Source organism: Telmatherina bonti, assembly GCF_933228915.1.
Source record: "Telmatherina bonti genome assembly, chromosome: 11".
Classification (NCBI taxonomy): Eukaryota; Metazoa; Chordata; class Actinopteri; order Atheriniformes; family Telmatherinidae; genus Telmatherina; species Telmatherina bonti.
In genome coordinates, this window is record NC_136629.1 from 19,646,231 (window position 1) to 19,667,753 (window position 21,523).

General features: G+C 40.7%; 2 protein-coding genes across 4 annotated transcripts in view; both read right to left on the reverse strand.

The window, feature by feature from the left end:
* Positions 1-5,047, reverse strand: part of srfb (serum response factor b) — a 23,414-nt gene extending 18,367 nt beyond the window's left edge. For all 3 annotated transcript variants that reach the window (XM_079248681.1, XM_079248680.1, XM_079248682.1), the window contains exon 1: positions 4,197-5,047. In XM_079248681.1, coding sequence (XP_079104807.1) covers positions 4,197-4,841 — 645 coding nt within the window. In that variant the 5' untranslated portion in view covers positions 4,842-5,047. The remainder of the gene's footprint in view (positions 1-4,196) is intronic.
* Positions 5,048-7,335: 2,288 nt separating this feature from the next.
* The window catches only part of ptk7b (protein tyrosine kinase 7b), an 84,760-nt gene continuing 70,572 nt past the window's right edge, over positions 7,336-21,523 (reverse strand). Inside the window, exons 5-20 of the mRNA XM_079249461.1 lie at positions 20,524-20,671; positions 18,593-18,723; positions 16,853-17,119; positions 15,655-15,791; positions 15,425-15,560; positions 14,730-14,849; positions 14,275-14,424; positions 13,795-13,942; positions 12,823-12,950; positions 12,028-12,228; positions 11,707-11,865; positions 11,162-11,394; positions 10,989-11,069; positions 9,931-10,082; positions 9,143-9,321; positions 7,336-9,020 (exon numbers count right to left, since the gene is read on the reverse strand). Coding sequence (XP_079105587.1) covers positions 8,860-9,020; positions 9,143-9,321; positions 9,931-10,082; positions 10,989-11,069; positions 11,162-11,394; positions 11,707-11,865; positions 12,028-12,228; positions 12,823-12,950; positions 13,795-13,942; positions 14,275-14,424; positions 14,730-14,849; positions 15,425-15,560; positions 15,655-15,791; positions 16,853-17,119; positions 18,593-18,723; positions 20,524-20,671 — 2,531 coding nt within the window. The 3' untranslated portion in view covers positions 7,336-8,859. The remainder of the gene's footprint in view (positions 9,021-9,142; positions 9,322-9,930; positions 10,083-10,988; positions 11,070-11,161; positions 11,395-11,706; positions 11,866-12,027; positions 12,229-12,822; positions 12,951-13,794; positions 13,943-14,274; positions 14,425-14,729; positions 14,850-15,424; positions 15,561-15,654; positions 15,792-16,852; positions 17,120-18,592; positions 18,724-20,523; positions 20,672-21,523) is intronic.

Below are 21,523 nucleotides of genomic sequence, written 5' to 3' on the forward strand. Positions count from 1 at the left end.
ATATATATAATATATATACACACACATATATATATATATATATACACACATATATATATATATACACACATATATATATACATATATATATATATATATATATATATATATATATACACACACATATATATATGCCTGTTGGAAGCAATCAACTTCCAATAGCTAAATGAGTAAACTGATGTTTATTTTCCTTACAGCAGTTGTTCCAAACCTACTGTCCCTGAGGACCCCCCCATGCAACTACCAAAAAGCTGTGGACCTCCGACCCACTCTGTGCTGGTGCATGGCTGGTTTTATGCTTTCATTAGCTCTCACCATAAATGATGTATTCTGGCTGACTCTTTTCCTTTGATAAAACCCAAAGTTAGTGATTAGAAACATATAGCGTCACTTACTTTCTCAAAATATGGATAAATCATCTGCACTGTGGCATTTCTCAGACATGTCTCGTTAGTTTAATGGTACAAAGCTGTTTTGGGGCTCCAATAACACCAGTTCCACTTGTATAAAACACCCAAATTAAAAAAAAAAAAATTTTAAAAAAAAATTAAAAAAGGAAGAAATTTTAACATGACCAAAATTTTATTTTTGGTGGCTACTTTGACACAATTCATACAGTCTTATGTTTGGTTTATGACTGCCATTCTTCGTACTAAGAACTTATCTTATGCTTCAATGTATGCATTTTCTTTCCCTGGTATAATTAACTACCTATTTTATTCTTATATTTACTGCAGCCCAGCGCTGTAATTCATATTATTACTTTACACATATTACCCATCTTTTGAACTTGTCCTCCTTGTTTTTTATTATTTTGTTTTCTATGAATGTTCTACTGCTTCTTTAAAGAGCAAAATAATTTCATTTAAGAATGCGTCGCTACAATAATGCAAGTCACAGCACCGAGCGCTCCGATGTCAGTTTTGTTCATTGTGCACGTCCCAATTGTGTAACCTGTTGCACTCAAGAAAAAAAATAACACAGGAAGAACAGCAGCAAAGACATGTGAAAGACTTCATATTTCTGTGGCACCTGCATAATTCACAACGCAAGAAGGTACAACTTCTGTGAATGCTACAAAAACCTCAAAACAAGTTCAAACCGTAGTTAAGTTGGGATGTGTACATTGCACTTCCTGCAAAACGTCTTCAATAGACCATTTCTGCAGTGTTCTGATGCACTTTTTTTCAGCAGCAACACTTAGTGTTTAGTAAGAAAACTACAGCGAGTTCAGCACGCCTCAGGCTCAGGTAAAAATGGTAGCAACGTTGTTGATGTCATAATTCACTCATGCAATAACAAATGAGCATAATTACAGTTTAAACATGCCACTCTTTTTCCTTACAACTTGGGTGACCAATCGCAGCAGACCAGGCTTATAGAGAAGAGATTCTTTAAACAGATAGGCCCTAAAATTAAGCCTCAGAATCTGACAGCAGCAGTATACGATACAAAATGAAAACGCTACAGTACAGGTTTAACATAAAACACAAAAATCTATTCTTGTAAAGCACAAAAATAAACATATTAGGTAGCATAATGTGAGCCATTTCCTGTGACTGCAAAAATGTAAACCCTCTGTACCAATGTAAAAGGTTTGCTTAATACCTGACTTTACAAAGCAACTTGAAGGCTTTTAAGGTACTGATTAGCTGAATGACTGAAATTTGCAACGACCATGTTACCACTCTGTTAACTGTTTAAAACGTTTCATGTTCTAGTTCTACTTTTCTAAAGAAAAAGGGCTTTCATTAATTTGTTTCTAAAAAACTTTTTATATTCTTGTCTGAATCAAAACAGGGGACTATGTTAATGGGCTTAAGAAAATATTACATTTAGAGTATCAAGTAATGAAAATCCTTAGAGTAATTATTTTTAAAGAAGTTTAAAAAAAAAATTGAATTAAAAAAAAAGTTTTACCCCGAGACTCCATCTTCAAATGGCTTCTTTTATAAAAATGTGCCGCTCTTTCATCTACCCTCCTTAAATCATCCATTTAAAATGGTTTCAAACAAAAAGTTATTTCCTGTAGCTGTAAATTGCCCCCAAATTAATATGTTGGGGTCATTCAAATCAACTGACAATATTAAAAAATACAGAAAACACATGTATAAACAATTAAACTAAATAATGGCAGCATTCCAGCTAGCTGAGCCAGTTTTAGAGCAACAGTACTGCGCACGCTGCTGGTCGATTCTGCACTGCTTCCTGCTGCACCTAAATGGAACGAAGCCATAGTAGGAACACTTGTTCTTCTCCTGTAGCCAAAGTAAAAGTGTCTGATATAAAAAAAGCTGAGTTTTCTTGCTTTGAATGACCCGTAATCGGCCCTGGCCAATCAATGAGGTGGACTTTCTTCTTTCTTTTTGGTCAGCGGCCGTTTCAGGGACAACGTGAGCAGCCAACACCATGATATGTTCTGCTTGAGTAAACTAAAGAGTGAAACCAAAGCCAGCAAATGTCCATAAACTTACAGAATTCCATGTCCAATCTATCCAAGTCCTCTGTACTGTCTTGGTATGAATGCATCCTAAAACTAAGTCTTGAACTGTTGGTGAAGAACCCTGCTCCTTTAGGGCTGCAGTCTTACATTGTTTTAATGCCTGATTCAGATCAAGTGAATCTAGAAGCCCATTAATTTCTGTAGAGTAACAGTAACATACATTTGAATCAGGTGTGTCGGAGCAAGGACACACTAAAAACCTGCAGGACAAAAGCCCAAGCGGTCTGGATTTGGTGATCCCTGATCTAAAGCATACATTAGAAGAGAAGCAAGCAAGCTCCTGCTTCACTTACTGCATTCTTCAGCATGAAGCTGCTCATCCTAGTTTGAGACCAAACTACTATGAAATCTTCCCACTCCACCCACTTGTCAATTTTCTGTGATGGCTGGCATAGTGTGGGCAACATTTTCAAAAAATCTACATCCCCACATTGTGTCAAATATTGTTCATGTTGCCAAGAGCCTACATAAAGGCACCTCAGTTTCCACGACAACAGTCTGGGATACATAAAGAAGAAAGAGTGAAACGCACCAGAGTACACAGTGCAGTTGCTTCGAAGACAAAAAAGAAAAAAAAAAAAAAAAAGATGTGGGGGGGGGGGGGGGGTGATAGTTCTTCAACTACAATAAAGCACAGTTTTCAAGTGTTTAAAGTCATTATAAAAACGAGACCTGGTTTACTGTATACTACCATAACTGCTGAGCTTTTGGTTAAGACATGACCTCAATTTCCCAACATCAGCTTTATGTGGACTGTTTCCAAACGAGACATAGTAATTTATTGAGGCAGCAATTGTGTAGGTGTTTTTCACAATATTTCTGCATTTAATAAATAGCATGAAACACTATTACTACTGCCATGGAGCATGAGTCGCATCTTTAATGCCACCTGCTTGTGAGCCAGACCCAGCAGTCAAAACTGAAACCAAGACAAGTCATCACTGAGGCTGAACACCTGTTCCAGGATGTACAGTGCCACAATGCATGCACAGACAGTGCCCTAGCTTCTGTTTGAGTGGTCTTTGGCCATGCTCTGACATGTTTCCCTTGGGTTTAGTCAGCTGTTGGCACATACAGTCCACTGCTGCTCTTGCCACATGGTTGTCGCCTATAAAGCGGGAAGGAAAGAGGGAACAGCCTGTGCACTGATGGCTGCTGAGGGGAACTTGCAATGGTTGTAGACCAGTCAATAAGCGGATGAAGGTGGGCTGCTGGTATATGCACATGAATGAGCGTGTCAGTTTATTTGGGAATCTGTGTGTGTGTGTGTGTGTGTGTGTGTGTGTGTGTGTGTGTGATAGTTGGGGATGAGTGCAGTCATAAATAGAAGTGTCATTTGCTCCATTCTATTTACAGCCCCTTTGCCTGACATGAATGTTTCGACTTCCTCACATCTACTGAGTCACTTGGTGCCACAACTGTTATGTCTCATGACAATTATACAGATACTCATTTTTCTCCTGGTTAGTAGCCTACTATAGAGATATTATGTCTACTCAATATTTGGCAACATGTTCTTTTCTTGTCAAGGCCATTTTAGCTCGTTGCAATGCTTTTTTGTTTTGATTTTTCATGTTTTTGTGGTTTAAACAAGTCTCATTTTCAATTTCACTCTATGAATGAATACCTGAGCATAGAAAGTATCAGTGTCCAAAATATCTTGGCTAGTTAAGCTCCAGAAAGGTCAACTCACCTTTTTCATAATGCCTGTCTTCCTCTTGCTGAAAGTTGTGTACCGTCTCAACTTGTTGTCAATAAACTCCATCTTTATCTTTACGCGCCCACGTGTCTTCTTCCCCGGCTTTGCACCGGCGACTCCTCCGGACACCATGCCATAGGCTCCGGGGGGTACTCCCACCTCCTGCCCTGTCACCGAAGCTTCCATCTCCCCCCTCTCCCGCTTCACCCCTCTCCTGCTGTCCCCGAGTGAACCCACCGGGTCGTCGTCATCTCCGGAGTCCGAGTCATTATCCGACCCACTGCACAGAGGAGCACTCTCCCTTTCCGGGTCGAACCGGGCTCCGTGGGGCAGCACAACTCCTGTGTTTAACCCCATTAAGTTTCCTTGGACTGCGGTCTGTAAAGGGTTCAACCCGGAGCCGGTTCCCGGTCTGGCGCCTCTCGGAGCCCCTGGACCATTTGCGCCCAGCATCCCAACAGCGTCCCTCTCGCCCTGTCGAGCACCGGTGCTTTCGCTGACACCTGGTAAAGCTTGCCCTGCTAGGACCAAAACGGGACGAATCCCGCTGCCGACAACCCCCGAACCGTGTCCCGTGGTACCCCTGCCTGATGCTGACCCGTTTCCAGATGATGTTGATCCAGCCTGGCTGGGTAACATTATATTTACTGAACCGAGTCCCGAAACACCAGCCAAAAAAGCTGGAGCGTGATGTTCCGTGAGTGTAATACAACGCAAACACGACTGGGCCACAAAAAAAGTAAACAACCGGGACACTTGACGGTTTGGAGACTCCAGAAAATTATTGATACAAACTTTCGAAAGTGATGCTGTTCCCCGGACCCGTCAACCCCGGCTCAGTTTGCTTCACCCTCCTCTATTTCCAAAACTCCGAGCACTTTCTCAAAAAGGAAAGCGCGAAGAGCGCCCTCATTCTGACTACGCCACTTCACATAGTCCCTACTGTGAACCACAAATAACACTTCTGTCGGCGTGTTAGTGCACATCCATTCATCGCAAATTATTTTTTACCTCAATATTACTCTCTTGGTGGATCAAGAACGGACAGAAACGTCGTATTTCACAACATTTTATGCGACAGCGGAGTAATCTCACAACCGGGGAACTACTTCCCTCCTTATAAAGAGATACGTTTCCTTATATGGTGCTGTCTCTCCTTATTTGGTGAGTCACAGCGTCGCTTATCGATTGGCTAAAGATGATATGAATAGTGCTGTCATTGGTCGATAAAGAATACTCATTAGAATAAATACCAAAATGGTTGCGCTAATGTCAACGTCACTGTGGACGCGTGAGGGGGCCAACATAATAAAAAAAAAAAAAAAAATGAAAATGAAAAAAAAACAAAAACAAACTCATTTAATGTGTTTTGTTTTTCTAAGTCACACTAAAAAACGTTTCCTCAAACTTTAATGACAAAAGTTTTTAAAGGTGCACACTTTAAATTCTACAGCTTTTGTACAATACTGCAACTTGTGGCACGCTTTATTTCTGAAAACCTGTATGAAATGTTGCAAAAGGAGAATTACTGTCTATTTCCAGTTTGACATTTCGTTTAATGTTCTTCGTAGCTAATTGGCTTACATTTCAGGACATGAGGATATGTTTGAAATAAACACAACCATCTCTAATGATAACAGGAACAGTTTCTCTATTTGTTTTACCATCTGCCATTTTAAAAGCTGTGTAACTGTGGTACGACAGCATGTTGGTTGCAACACGTATAACAAATTTCTTAGAAAAATTATTTTTCAGATGATGTTGCAGTTGTTGAGAATTATTGATACTGACAGAGATGTCATATATAAGTTGCTTTAGATAAATGCGTCTGATAAATGACTATAGAATAGAACAGAAAGGCCACACCTATCTTCGAGTAATGATTCAAACTCTTGACTGACACATTTGACTTTATGAATGTAGGATAATCCACCCAGAAGGCACTTTTGTGGTCTTCATAACACTAACCTCTTCCATTAGGCAGGTTATAACAAACTCCAGGTGTTATAGTGTTTGACACGGGCATCACACCTAAAGCTGGCTGAAAATATGCCTTGAAGAACCTTTATCAAACTGATGGACTACAACAATAAAATCTCAGTGAGATGCAAGTGTATTTGAGGCAAAACATTTTTCAGCAGGAATTACATTTATAATCTTAACAAGAGTCATCCCTCACTATGTCCCAAAATATTTCCAACACACTAAATACAAAAAATACAAAGAAACCATTAACCTGCACTTCTATGTGCAAATCTGAGGTGCAGGCCTTTTATGTACAACTTTACATGAGGACAAGGTAGTTTTGGAGCAATGACACAGAGCCACTTAAAAAAAGATGGTGGTCAAACTAAAGAAAAAGTGTGACACTAAATTAAAAAAAAAAAAAAAAAAAAAAAAATCAACAAACTATGTAAAACTGATTTAAATGTTAAAAATAATTTTGAAGCTATAAAAGGTTCAATCGAGGAAATACATCGCCCCCTAGTGATGACAGTACTTTCTGGATTAGCTGCATATACTTAAACAAATAACACCCAAAATATGCACAGATGCAAACAATTCCTAATAGACTTGTCAAGATCCCACCTACAGACAGATGATAGATTATCTTCGTATTTAGTTTCTCATTCATAAACAGTATACGAATGAACTTGCAGAGACTTGCAACAGATGGGTAAGACACATCAATCAAAATTTCATTACTTGTGTCATTTTTAATCATCATGCAGCTGCAAGCAGAAACTGTCATGCTGCTCTTCAGGTAGCTGACAAGTAGTGAGATGGATGTCATTTACACCACAACTTATTAATGCACTTAATGTAAAATGCCAAAGTTGTCAGATACCTTGTCTAGTTTTTAATGTACATTAAGAATGGAGAGTTTTTTAATGGTTTCTTTGGAAATAAATAAGCACTTTTTTGTTGTAATTTAGCATTTAAAAACTGTTTGAATAGGAAATTTCTCGTAAAACTTACAAAGAGAAGAAAAACAAAAGAAAATGTACAAATGAATACCAAACTAAAATATTACTCATAAAACACCAGGTAAAAACACTGTGAACCTTTATTGACAGCAGCATGTATACTTTTGAATATATTTGTGATTACTATGAACATTGCTGAAGCAGATTAAAAAAAAAAAAAAAACCAAAGTCTAGGTGTGAGAGCCTGGAATTAATTAGAAAATACAACAAAAAGCAACAACAGCATATTATGCTAAAAACATAAAAACAAGTTCATGTACAAAGGTCATTGCATTTGATTAGATAATGTAAAAAAAGGGAAACTGTTAAGATAATCCTTCATTAACCAGGCACTTAAATGAGTACTAGTGACCGTTAGTCACTGATTTGACCTATTTTGCACTCGGTGTTAGCATAAACAGCTGGATAGCAAACTGAATGCACACTGAGATGGACCATGAGAACAAATACAGAGCATAACTACCTCACAGAAGTACCATACTATTATAAACAAAGTTTTTAAAAAAACAAAACAGGACCTTCATCATAAATAAACAGGCACCTGCGTGTCTTTCTACACAACATGACAGATATAAAGCAAGATGTTCCTTTAAGTGAAGTTAGTGCATGGCTTCTACATTATGTACACATTGCCTGGTGGAATGGTCCACTTTGCAAAACAGCACTTGACGGCTGGACCAGAAGGGAAACTGTGATTGGACCGCTGCAGATATTCAAGTCGCAGGTTAAACTTGGTTGATAGGCTGAATCCCTGCAACTGAGTTGACATGATGTAAATATGATGGGTGTTCTAACCCATCAGTAGACACAAATAAGCACCTCAAAGTTAAAATAAGAAGAAAACACACTTATAAAAATGTATAAAGCCAGCACTGGCACATACTCATTCATTCATTATATTCCTTGGCTATAAAACTTGATCTTTTTTCTTTCTTTTTTTCCTGAAGTGTTACCATAACATGGGATTAGATTCCTCATGTCACAAATAAAAAATGTAACAGAAAGCAAACCTTCATGCAAACCTCAATCCGTTTCTTTGTACTTCTACTGTAGCATGAAATAGTTGCGTACAGACACACTTTAGCAGGGACAGTGGTGGTCAGGTGACACCGCAAGGGAGATTAGGGTGGCGGATTAAAGATGGAACTGCCTATACCAATAAAATATAAATGAACCGCACTAAGCATGCTTTTAAGTGTTTGATGTATGAAAAAGGTCAATTTTTCACTCCATATCCTTTCTGGTTTAAGAAGAAAACAAAAGGGAAATAAGATTTCAGCATGTTTTTACTACCGTGTCTATCATCCGTGTGACAGTAAAGGCGAGTGTATATGAAGGGCTAGAGGCACTGAGGTTGCGAGGCTCCATGAAACAAAGTGTCTCAGAAGGAGCAGCTGCAGATGGGCAGAGGTCGCTGTGGAACTGCACACATGCTGGAAAGGGGGTCACCCGTGCTCCTGGCACTGCTCACATGAAGCCATTCACACAAATGTGAGTGTGTTTCCACTGATGTAGTGGAAGAAGTCTTCTCCACACTCTGATTTGAACTGCATATAAAAAAATTGTTTCTTCTTCAGCCCTCTTCCCTGAAATGTAGAAGACTAATAATCCAGCATTCCTGTCTTTACTTAGGAAAGGTTGGTAAAAGTTCCACTCTGCTGTGCATCATCTCAGACTTTGCTGTCAGACGGCAGCTCCCCCAGAGCGTGGACGATGTCGGTGAAGGAGGGACGCTCTTTGAGGCCAAGTGCCCAGCAGCGGACCATTAGCTTGTAGATCTTGGAAGGGCATCCGTCTGGAACAGGTAGCTTCAGCTTCCCCGTCTTCAGTCCTGCAGGAAAGATGAAAAAAGAAAAAGCTTAATTGTTTGTGAATGTTTGTTTTCATCTTGTGGTGCTTTCTGTGCACTAAATCAGGCCTGACTAACAAGTGAAGCTGCAGCATCATGCTCACCTTCCAGCACCTCATCATCACTGAGTTTGCTGTATGGCATTTCCCCCTGACTGAACACTTCCCACATTAACACTCCAAAGGCCCACACATCAGACTTGGTGGAGAAGTCATCCTCAAACACAGACTCAGTTGGGAGCCAGCGCAATGGGATCCATGCCTGTCTGTAGTGGTAATACTCACTAGAGAAGGAAACATCAGACATTAACATACTTATCTATTAAGATTGTTAAACTGTTACTGGCTTAAGGCCCATTATGCTTTCTTATATATGTAAATGAGGACATGTGTTTTAAACACTGTCAGATGTCACCGCCCTCATACTCCAGCGCATCTTTTACGTTGCCATGGTTGTCAAGTCAGTTCATTCACTAACAGGGAGCGTTGAGTTCAGAGTTCACAACAACGTCCTGACACTGGTTAGTGTCCGTAGTTGCAGACACACTCATGCACTCTCCCACCACCATCTACAATTGTTAATGTTGTTCTCCTCAACAACCTTTTCAGAAGCTTTTTATTTGGCGGTTTCTGCACAATCTTCTTCCTGTTCCTCTTTTTCTATGGTACTTACTTCCGCTGGTTGTGTGTCAGATACAAATCAAAACTGCCTCTACGATTTCCGGCGGTATTGCTTCATTTTCTGAGTCAAGTGATGGATAGCTAAGTCCTATGAAAATGGACCAAATTATGCTCGCAACAGATGCGGGAGATGAACGAAACAGTCCTTCTGTATCTGACATAAATGGGCCTTTATTGTGCAATTACAGAGAGCAGTGTGTTTTAGATTAGACCTGTTGTAGACGTCCTTGCTGAGACTGAGTGAAGACACCTTAACCCGCCTCTGACTGTTGATCAGACAGTTTCGGGCAGCAAGGTCTTTGTGAACGAAGCGATGATTGGACAGATGCTCCATCCCACGAGCCACCTGGACACAGACGGAAACCTGGAGACAAAATTAAGTGGTGAAGGGAAGTGACTCTGAAAAGACATTTTCAAATGTCAGAGGGCATTATCATGCATTTCGCTTGATTTTATAAATTAAAGTAACAGTTCAATGCCTGATATAAACAACACTTACTTTCTCTGTACATTAATTAAAGTGTAATTAGCTCGACACATGGCAGGGAGGGTGGTGTGTGAGGGGGCAAACGACAGCGACAGGAAAAATTTATCTCCACCCAGAGTGAAATCCTACTCACGGGATGGGACATGGCGACAACAGCGAAAGCATCAGTGTTGCACATTACGCTCTTGGACTTAACTCCAAGAAATGTAATTGGTTATGATACTGGAGGGAATTTTGGCATTTTTTATGACAGCACATGACAGATAAAGCCTTTAAGGACGAAGAGTTGGGAGACTTTACTTGAAGCGACAGAAATCTTGCTGGTAACTCTACTTCACAGAGGAAAGACAACCCTGGGTTCATCCTATTTTAAAAATTGGAAAACAGTAAAGTAAATCCATATCCAGAAAAATTCACGTTCTACTTGTTCAGTCGCTGAAACCCTGGCTGCCACGTAACGGCGACAAAAGTTGAACATTTTTCAACTTAGTGTCATGTGCAAGCTCCATGTGGACGTCTATGTAAACAAAGGAGAAATTCCACATGCACAACTGTCATCTTGTCGCTTGTCTGGAGGAGGGCAGCGATTTCCACCTCATCATTCATGTTTTATAGAAAATTAATGGAGAAGAAACGACATTGCCCCGGGTGTGTCAAGCCCTTTTAGAGTGTACAAAACTGTGTTGGAATGCATAGAACATATCCATAGTCATATATCCAGCAGCTTATTTAAGCTCAGCTTTTATTGGTCTGCCATCATCATGTCCCACATCCAACACTTACTTTAGTCTTGGTGCTGAGGGGCTGAGATTTAACTTTGTCATCTTTGCTTTTGGAAATTCTGAGGAACTGCTTCAGATCTCCCTAACATGGAATAAGAGCAAGAAAGAGGACTATCAGGTAAGAGACTTCTTTAATCATTATATATGAGTGTGCTTCCATAGCTTGGCGGTTACCAGGTCATAGTACTCCAGGATAGTGTAGTGCGGCTCTGCCTCTCTGCAGAGGCCCAACAGGCGAACCACATTGGGGTGGCTGAGCTTAGTAAACATTTCAGCTTCACGGCGGAAGTCGAGCTGCAGCTGTTCATCTCTGGACTGTAGACTTTTCACCAGCACCACCGTCTCTTCCTCGCCCTCTTCGATACCTTTAGCTTTGGATAGCAGCACCTCACCGAACTCCCCTTTGCCTGAGCAAATAGTCACACGACACAGCTTACAATTCAGCTTCAAGACCTTAGCAACAGGACATGGATCTAGAGCAGGGGTAGGCAACTCCGGTCCTCGAGTGCCACAGTCCTGCAAATGTTAGGAATTTCTCTGCTGCAACACACCTGGCACATATCAGACCTAATCAGCGGACTTGTGCAGAACTTCACAACAAACTCTGCACCAGTCTGCTATATAGCCATTGATTTGAATCAGGTGTGTTGCAGCAGAGAAACTCCTGATCTAGAGTAAATAATATAGTTTACAATTGGAGCTCCATATCATTAACATACCTAAAGTAGTAATAGTTTGTAGGTTAGTGCGAGGAAAGTGTAGTTTATCGTTGTTGTGGCTGTGGCGTTTCTCAGTTGATGCAATGGTGGCCATGTTGGTGAGTGCCACCTCCTCCTGGATCTCAGCTGTAGTGTGGCCATTCTGTTGAACAGCACCCCCTGATAAAAACAACACAGCACTGACTCTGAAGTAAACGACTTGCAATGTCCCTTTTGAACACAAGATGGCAGCAGATATCCTGACGACTGATTTACATTCAGGATTGAAAGCTTCTGAAAAATTTTCCAACTGACCAACAACACCCTGATACATATTCATACCATTAAGACACTCCATCTCGGGCTCCTCGCCGTCCTGGCCCTTTTGCAGTCTTTTGGCATTGCGTCTCTTTTTGCAGTAGAACATGAGACCCAGCACTACAATGATGTAAGCCACAGCCGCCCCCACCGACAGCCCAATAGTTTGGATCATCTTGTAAGGAGCCTTGTCATCCTCTCCATCGGGGAACAGCATTGGTTTGTCTGCTGGACAAAAAGTAGTCAATCTTCAATGTCTTAAAATGCATATTTGACATGAAGTTTAATAAAAACAATTTGCCCATTAGATCAACTGCAGTTTGCTGTGAAGAGTTCGGCTCATGCACAGATTGTTAGAAAGCTGCTACATGACCACCATGTCAGATTTCAAACCCTTATCTGCAGTTCAGATTAGCTGTGTTAATGTTGCAGGTTTGGTTTTGGGGAGGCGCTGTCACGCCGGTCCTGACAAACATTAGTCCTTAGCAATACGCTGGAATACCGTTATGCTATCTTGGAAGAAAATAAGTTAATTTTGTACACTGGTTGAAGCGCCTGACAGCAATTTTCAGCTGCAGTCAGCACACAAGGAGCCTCAGAGTGTGAAGCTTTATTAGATCTAAAGTTTGCCCAATCCCATCACCCTGGTGACAGCCGGGGCGTCAAAGATGTGGTTGCAGTTATTAACCTGCCGCCGCGGTTGACAGAGGGGAGGAGGTTTAATTAACGCCTTCATTCTGCTCTTGTGATGGTGTGTGTACACCTTTGTTCCTGTTGAAGTAAAACTTGCTTAAGTATGTTTTTTCGTGTTAAACTCACCCACTACATACAGCTGAGCCACACGGTCTTTGATGCTGCAGCTATTTCCTGCCACACACCTATACCTGCCGGTGTCATCTGTGGTGACATCTGTGATCACCAAGGAGCCGTTGGGCATCTTCTGAAACCTAAGAGACAGAGAGAAAGCAGGAGCGATGAAAGTGGCTCACTAAATGTCACTGTTTCAGAGGAGAGGAAAAAAAGGAAAAAAGGCAAATAATTTCCAGTTTCTTTCTTCTGATGCTTTTGTCTCTTGTGTTTTGACATCAACATGTTTAATTGTCATGTTTGTTGTAATTATCTATTCCACCAAACCTGCACAAGGGGTAAACTACCCTCTAATGAAATGTTGTCTTCAGAAGCTGTCTGTCTTATAGATGGTGAAGCTGACAGTCTGTGCATGTTTTGTGTGGATGTCACATTTATCATTTCCCACCGAAGGTTTCGGTATCATTAGACCATGTCAGAGGAAAGACAAATACACTTCTTATTGATTATAGACGTAAGCTGCCTGAAAATGTTATGTTAACTCCACTACAAAGAAGGTCAATTTAGGTTACAAACATTACATTTCAAATTTATTTTAAAATCAAAGCTTTTAATTTTGTATGTGCACTTTGCCCTAGTTAGCAACCCAAGCTTAATTCTAACACATTTTCACAAAATAAACTAGTCATGAATTTTCGTAGAAATTGGTCATGAAAAATTTTAACTCAATACACATGAATACTAAAATCTGCAAGACAAATAGTCATACTCATACTTTAGCACTATTTCAGCTAAGAAATCAGAAATGTCAAGTAGAAGACCCCAATGTGAGACCCTTCAGGTTTAGGCATACAATGCTTTGTTTACCCAACTTGAATCAATAGTCCATGTCCACAGACGGAACTACATATTGATCCTGTTTGAAAACTAAGATGACAAACTATCATTCACTCAGTCAAAATGAATCACAGGAGTTTTTATTACCTTCTGTTCTTACTGATGTCCAACGCCCTGTCTTTGGCTATCCAGTGGATGTGTGGTTCAGGGTCACCAGTGGCCTGGCAGTGCAGGATGGCTGTGTGGCCCTGGTACACAGTGGTGCTGTCTGGCTCCACCTTAAAATGAATGTACACTAAATGTCCACAAAAAACACAAACAAGAAAAAAAAACATTACTGCAATGCTGCAACTGAATGATAAAACCACCTAAAGAGACAAAGGATGGCTGTGATTGGTTAAGAAGCTCCTTATTACTCAGTGCAGTTCATTATAAGTCCGTTGAAAAGCCACAAAGTGCAGAATAAATGGTCTGTTTGAATCCTAATGAGAATAATCAATGACTGCTTCGTCATAAAACCACTGTTTGTGTACAGAGACCACAAGTGATTTCATTGTGGGATTACTGACATTTTTTGCAGCATCTCTTTTTCTGCTTTCTTTCCTGCATGAGGAAAGAGTGGCTTACCTGCTACAATGAGGGTCACCAAGGCTCTGATCTCTCCCTGCAGGCTGTTGGAGGCAATGCAGGTGTAATTACCCGCATCGCTACGGGTAACTTTGGTAAAGTGGAGCTGACCGTTCCTCTGCTCCACATGAGGTGGCAGCTCTCCTCCGTCTGAAGGGGGAGACAAACAGACACTTGGTAACAAAGGGGAGTTTTGGTGGGCCCTACACAATGCTGCATGTGGAATTCAAGCGTTTATTGCGACTCCATTACGTCTAATTCAGATGATCTGTTATTCTTCACTCTGTTTGTAAGAGACTCTGTGCAAGTTTCAACGTATCCTTGTGGACAAAAACGTTTGTCAGCATAACACTACCAGAAAAGTGCAGGCAGCTACTGTGAGATATAGTTAAACAACCATTCCTTATCTCATCAGGAGTCACTGGGAGCGAAGGCTAAGCCAGTGGCATGCATACCTGCTTTGGTCCAGCGGATCGTGGGGCTCTCTCTGCCTTTAGCCGAGCACTGGATAGTGATCTCCTTATCCAACTCCAGGCACTGGGAAGACTGGGGGGTTGGCGTAAATTTCAGCTTCTCTGAAACACAAGTCAAAACAGCACACACACATTACACATGTGGCTAACACATGGGGGGTGGGGGCATGTCAAAGCCTCTTTTGTGCAACTCAGCTTGCAGATGAAATGATACTAAAATGAACACAGACATTTAGGGAAATGTGGCTTCACACATCTTCACAAACCTGATGAGTGTAAAGACTGAGGTTTATCAGAAGTGGAGATCATATAAACAGAAACGCAGCCTAGACAACACCGTGACAAGTCAGGTCATCTATCATAGTATCACGCTGCAGATGAGAATCTATCATGAAGATATGACGTTAAAATGGAGGTTGGAATAAAGCTGCCGGGCATGACGCATATCAAAACAGCTCTGTGGGTGTCCTGCAGACTCCTATTTGAGGAAATGCACACACATAATATACACAAGGCCAAAGACATGCCCACATTTGTTTATTTTCCTCTCAGCTCTGAATCATTATGATACACTCATTTCACCTTAGTCCAGGGAATTAGTTCAAGAAGAAGACTGAATAACAAAAGCAAGAGTTGCTGTGTACATTAATCAACAGAATGATTCCCCTTCAGCTTACCGAGCACAGTAACTCTAGCTTGGCCAGACAGTCGGCCGCCTGCAGTTTTGGTTTCGCAGCCATACATTTGAGCATCGTATACCTCCACATTGTTGAGCCTGAGGGTGCCGTTAGGGAACAACTTAAAACGCGAATCCTGGTGGAGAAAATACAGATTTCCAATGTAACTATGTTATCTCACAAAACATGAATCAAATTCACATTAAAAAAAGAAGGTAGTGCTAGCAAACCTCAGGTGTGATCATCATGTTGTTACGAAGCCAGGTAACCTCAGGTTGAGGGTTGGCCTGAGCATGACAGTGAAGGTAACCTGGTTTACCTTCCTCTAAATTACTGTCTTGAGGTTTCGTCACCCACACAGGAGCAGCTGTGGACATATAAATGGGACATTTTACACCAACAATTGACATTCTATATATACATGTAACACATCAGCTGTCCCTTGAAAGAAAAGTGTTGATTAGTCAGACCCTTTGGCCTGTTTCAATATGGACACCATTAATAATCCCGGTGTATCTGACAGATGATCCCAGTGCTTTCATTATGCTTTTGGCACTGGTGAGTGCAACATGAAGGAATGCAGATATATTTGGAATACGCTGTAATATGGCTGTTCTCCATTTGCTTAAATATGTTTCCAGCTAAAGTACAAATGGAAGAAAGAGTAGAATCTTAAAGCGGTCTGAGGGTTGGAACTGGACTAAAGCACTGAGCGGTGACAAAGCACAGCAAAACTGTGGATTTATCCTTTAGACACTTCTTCAGTTTCCAGTCTTCAGTCACTTATTTCTTCAAAAGAAACTCAAAATATTTTAAATGAGCATTTTTTTCTGAGCCTATGTTTTCCCATGGTATTCTAGCCTCCAGCAAAGAGGCTTCCATGTGTTAAAGATCTGGTACTGCAAGACTTCTTAATTCTTATCACTGCTTTTACATTTTGGTCTAATTTGATGTGTTATCTAACGCTTTATTTTATATCTTAGGTTGTGTTTATCCTGTTCCAAGATGTGGCACTATCATGATCAGTTTATATTTCATTATGCCTTAATACCATAAATCTTTACATGTAAAGGACGATGTTTATACTTTTTCACAACTATGTACTGGTAAATAGCAGAAGAGCAAAAGTTATTTTAATGACCAAACATATCTGGAAATAGTTGCTTATTCTGCTTTTGAATGAATAATCAAGCTTGTAAATGTATTTGTTTACAGGGATTAGGTTTGATACTTGAAAATAGAATATTTTGTTGATCATGCTGATTAATTAATACTAGTTAAAAAAAAAAAAATTCTACTTATTGCTTTTACTTTACATTTTATACAATCCTCTTCTACAATGTCCACAGATCATTACAAACTGTCTGAATGTGTTTTAACAGCATCTGTGCCAATTCTTGCCTTTACAGATAAAACTGGATGACTTACTGGCCACAGTGAAGGTGAACTCCTGCGTCTTGCGTCCAGCTTTGTTCTGGGCCACACAGGTGTAAGTGCCTGAATCTCCCTCCTCTGCTGGGCTGAAGACCAGGTTCAGGCCATCTTGGTACACCCTGCCCTCTGTGGGGACACGCTGACCTTCTCTCTCCCACCACACATCCGGGCTGGGCCTGCCTCGTGGGGGACGGCAGGTAACGTGCTGCAGGTCGTCAGCCTTCAACACCTTTGACATTTTGGGCACCATGTCTTCTATATCTGTGGTAGACAAAAGGTAAATCATTTTCAATGTGAAACAGTAGTATAAACATTCAACTTATGATATACTTTGTGATCAATTTATGTCCAAAACCAATGAAGCATTTTTAATTTCACACAAATTTCTTCCCATGTTATGGTATCCTGGCAACAGTAGTTAAAGAAATATTTACAAAGTAGGTGAACTGAGACTATAGGTGGTACTTAGTGTGGGAAAGAACTCTATTAGAGTCGAGTCATGCCAAAACCAGAAGCCCCTCCACAGAAAGTGGAACAAGATCTGTATTACAAGAGCTCATAAGACCTCCCACTACTCTGAGCTTTAATACTCTGTGTCCTCAATGGGAGTCATTAATACTTTATCGGCCAACAGTGCTCTGAATGCTGGTCAGTGGCTCAGACTTTCTATGAGCCCTAATCTAAATCAATTAATAACAACACATGAAAACACACATTTCTCAGTAGATGAAAGAGAAGCTGAGCAGTGAGAAGGAGAGCAGGGAAACGAACAAGGTGGAGCTCTGATAGGCTGTTTAAACTTGTCCCTAAATGCTGAATTCTACTGTGACACAATCCCCTATAATGCCTGCAGGGATTACCATCAGATTAAGTGAATTAAGGTATTTAAATGGAGCTGTAGCTCACTGGGTTAAAACTGCAGATACAGTCGTACCTCGTTAATTCCAAACCCTTGGGGGTAAAAAGGGGGCCATTTGAGACAAATCAAGTACTTGGGACATTGAAATGCATAGAAATTCCAGCCCTAAGCTTATTCACAATATTTGACTTGCATGCACTTGCATTTCATAATGCTAGCCGATTAGTAAAATGAGAAGATTCAACAGCTTTTTTTCTTTATTAAACTTTGAGGACTCACGTCAAACAAGGTTTTTGGAAGCAGTTCTTTCCAAAACATATTAAAATTTCAAAATAGGTATGATTTGTCTTAACTTTTATGTTTGATCAGTTTGTCTGCATGCATCAATAGCTTGGTTAGATTTGTTGTTATCCTTATGTTTAGCTTTTATTTTACAGAAATGTAATCAACCTGTCCATTCAGAAAGTTACTTCTTTAAGCAAAGTTCTCACTAATGACACTAATAACGTTCAGCGTTTCGCAACCTGATAGTTACGCTGCTTGTTAGCCCGTCTCTGTCAAAACAGGAATGTTGTTTTTACTGCTGCTCACTCACTACCAGGTGTTGTTCACTATGGAGGAAGCTTGTTGGGCTAAACAAGCTTGGAAAACAGCTGGACTGTTGGGAGGAAATAATATGAAAAGGAAGTGGCAAAATGATCCAGCGCAGTGTATGTAGTGGATACAACTGGGCCGGATGTCAATAAAGGAATTTGATTATCATCAGAGATCTGGCCCTAAGTGATAGAGTCAGAAATCTTATCCTCATATTACCAAATCACAGGTGTTTATCTCTCACCAATTCAACAGCTGCAATTGTGTGTGTCTGTGTGTACCAGCTATTAGGAGGGAAGCCTGTAGAGTAACATGGGATCCTTTGAGACCACGACCAACACACTTGTAGGTTCCAACGTTTCTGGGCTTGACTTGTGTGATCAGCAGTGTCCCATTGGACATCAGGATCACTCTGAAGAGAGGAAACAGATAAGGAAGCTCCATTATTGGACATAAAAGCAACATAAATTCCCAGTAGATGCCACAGAAATTTTCTGATCTTTTTCAGATTTCATCTGCAAATAATTCTCAGCGGGGATTTTGGCTTGTCATGAGCATCATGGATCAGCTCTTTGTCACAGTGCTAAAAACCCCAGCACATTTGGGTTGTTTTCACAGACTTCTTAAGCCTTGGCAAGCAACCGTACACTGCCTGAATTGCCCTGATTCGGTAAAACTGATCCATATGCTGCTCCACAAAATCAAACAGAGGAAATGCTACAAAATTGTACACAGAGCACAAGAAAACGCTTGTCTGCAGAAAGTGAAGACGGACTGACGGTCCCTTCAACTCTGGAAGACCAATGGCAGCATCAGTACCAGCGACAGACAGGATGAGGAGTAATTACCTTAAGCCAGCTTCAGGGATGACAGATAAGGAGCTGCACACTCCACAAAGCAGCGCCAGAGACAAATAAGGAGCTTATCACAGATTCATGAGAAAGTTATTGCAAAGCTCATGAGAACATTAAATATGTAAAAGAAGGAGGAATAAGTAATATTACTGCTGGATGTTAGCAGTCATTAAGAGTTTTCCTAAAGCAGGACCATCCAGGTTGTTTCAAGACTCCCTCAGGAGGGCTGATATTTCTGTGTCGTAGATTCTCTGCTCAGGAGCAGAAGGGAAATGAGCTGTGGGACTTCGAGTGCATTTCCACCCATTAGATGGTGAGCTAGTCTGTGAAACATTTCCCAACTCTAAAATAACTATAAAAGAAATTATTTAAACATTTTTTAAGGCATTTATCTTCAGACATAAGATCCTGTGCAGAAACAATCGGTTTGGCTTCATGTTTTTGCCTCCAGAGAAGGTCCGACCCACAGGAAAGAATGTGTATCAAAAACAACCTTGACTTTAAGCCAGTATATTTGTACTCAACTTCACACTCGTGGAAAAAAAAACTCTCCACCAGTTATCTACACACAGTCATGGAAAGGTTATCTAAACAACACAGGTGTGAAACAGATGATATTCCTTGAACTGAGCTCCATTCCTCTGATCTACAATAAGCCCAGATCAATAAACAAAAACACACAAAATAAAGTTTCTAGAATTCCTCAAACCAACAAAAGGAAATTTCTTCAACAAGCCAGTCTGTGTCTTCGTGTTTTTATATCAAATATTCTCTGAAATCAGGGTGTGGAGTTGTCATGGCCTCAGTGACTCATTACACAAACGACTCACTATTGATATCAATGTCTTTCAGCATCACTATGAGCTCATAAAAACAGACCCCAAAATCCAGCTCTCCACACCAAACAGCCTGCTGACAATGTGACCATGTATAACACGAGGTGCTAACAATTCTAAGAAACGTAGAAATTGGTTATTATCTAGAGCTTATGTATTTATAGAGGACATGCTGGTAAGCAGATTGTAGCTCGAGGGACTTTTCCACTCGCTGCAGGAACACTGGAGAGCTGGAAAGTCTAGTGATAGGCTGGAGAAGAAAGCTGAGCTAATGCGATGGTACAGTTGACTGCAGAGAAACTTTACAGAGGTCTGTTCCAGTAATAACATTCCTTTATGTGCAAACGGAGAGCCAAGAGGCTGATGCAGGCATTCCACCTCAGTCAGCTCGCAAATATATCCAAATGTGATGCTTATATACTAGAAGGTGGACTGAACCAATGGCAGGATGAATGGAAGTGTCAGAATGAAAACTTTAATTAATTTGAGGGTTTAGTGTTTGATGGGATGAACTTGGCATACCGAGACTTGTTTGTCAACAGCTCATTCTCATGGTACCACTCCAATGTAGGGGCAGGATCTGCAGTGAACTGGCAGTGGAACAAGGCCTCCTCGTTCCTCAACACCACCTGGTCCTCAGGAACGACCACAGACTGAGGAAAGCTCTTATCTATGAAAGAAAAAAAGAACAATGGGCATGGGTAAATATACAGGCATTAGTCCAGTTCCACCTGTGTGGATGCTCATACATCACAGATAAACTAGTTCTTATTAAAAGCTGCAAACAGCGGTGTAAAGCTGGTGAAAAAGCAAGAGTTGGTGTGTGTCAACACTGCAGGGGCCTTTGGGGTGACTTAATGAGGTCAGTGAGCATACCCAGCAGCTTATCTCCTTTTCTACCTCTTGGGTCATAAAATTGCACACAGGAGATCATCTCTCACATCAGTGGGAATCCAAAGACAAGTTATTCATAGAAATTGGGGTTAAAACTCAAGCAACATCAACTACAGTAGCGGCAACAACACAAGAAATGCACCAAGAAATCAGGCTAGTTATTCTGAAATTTTAATAATGGATGATTTAGTTTAAACCCACCTGTAGAACCGAAACCACTTCACATTTACCTTTTATTCATATGCTTCTGATAATTTTTACTCTGGTAGTTCCTGCCCAGGCTAACACTGGGCTGCCCTAACCTGCCAAAGGCTGAGATTTGGTATAGTCGTAGAAGCTGGAGGAGGAGTTATAACGACAATTCCTTCACTCCAAACACAAAGATTAAGGATTTTGAGCTTAATAAAGAAATGAAAACCTAAAAAATACCCCTAATCCAGGTTTAATCCAGGTATACTTCAAATCTACCAAGCTAAAAAATGCAACTGCCAGAAGTAGTAAGATATGGCTAAGGTTTGTCCATTCCTTCCACCCAGGAAGTCAGTAGGCAAGGATTCCCTTTAGATTTGTAACAGGTTATTTCCTGAAAACCAGCTTGAATCAGTTGGCGTCTATAATCGCATCCAAC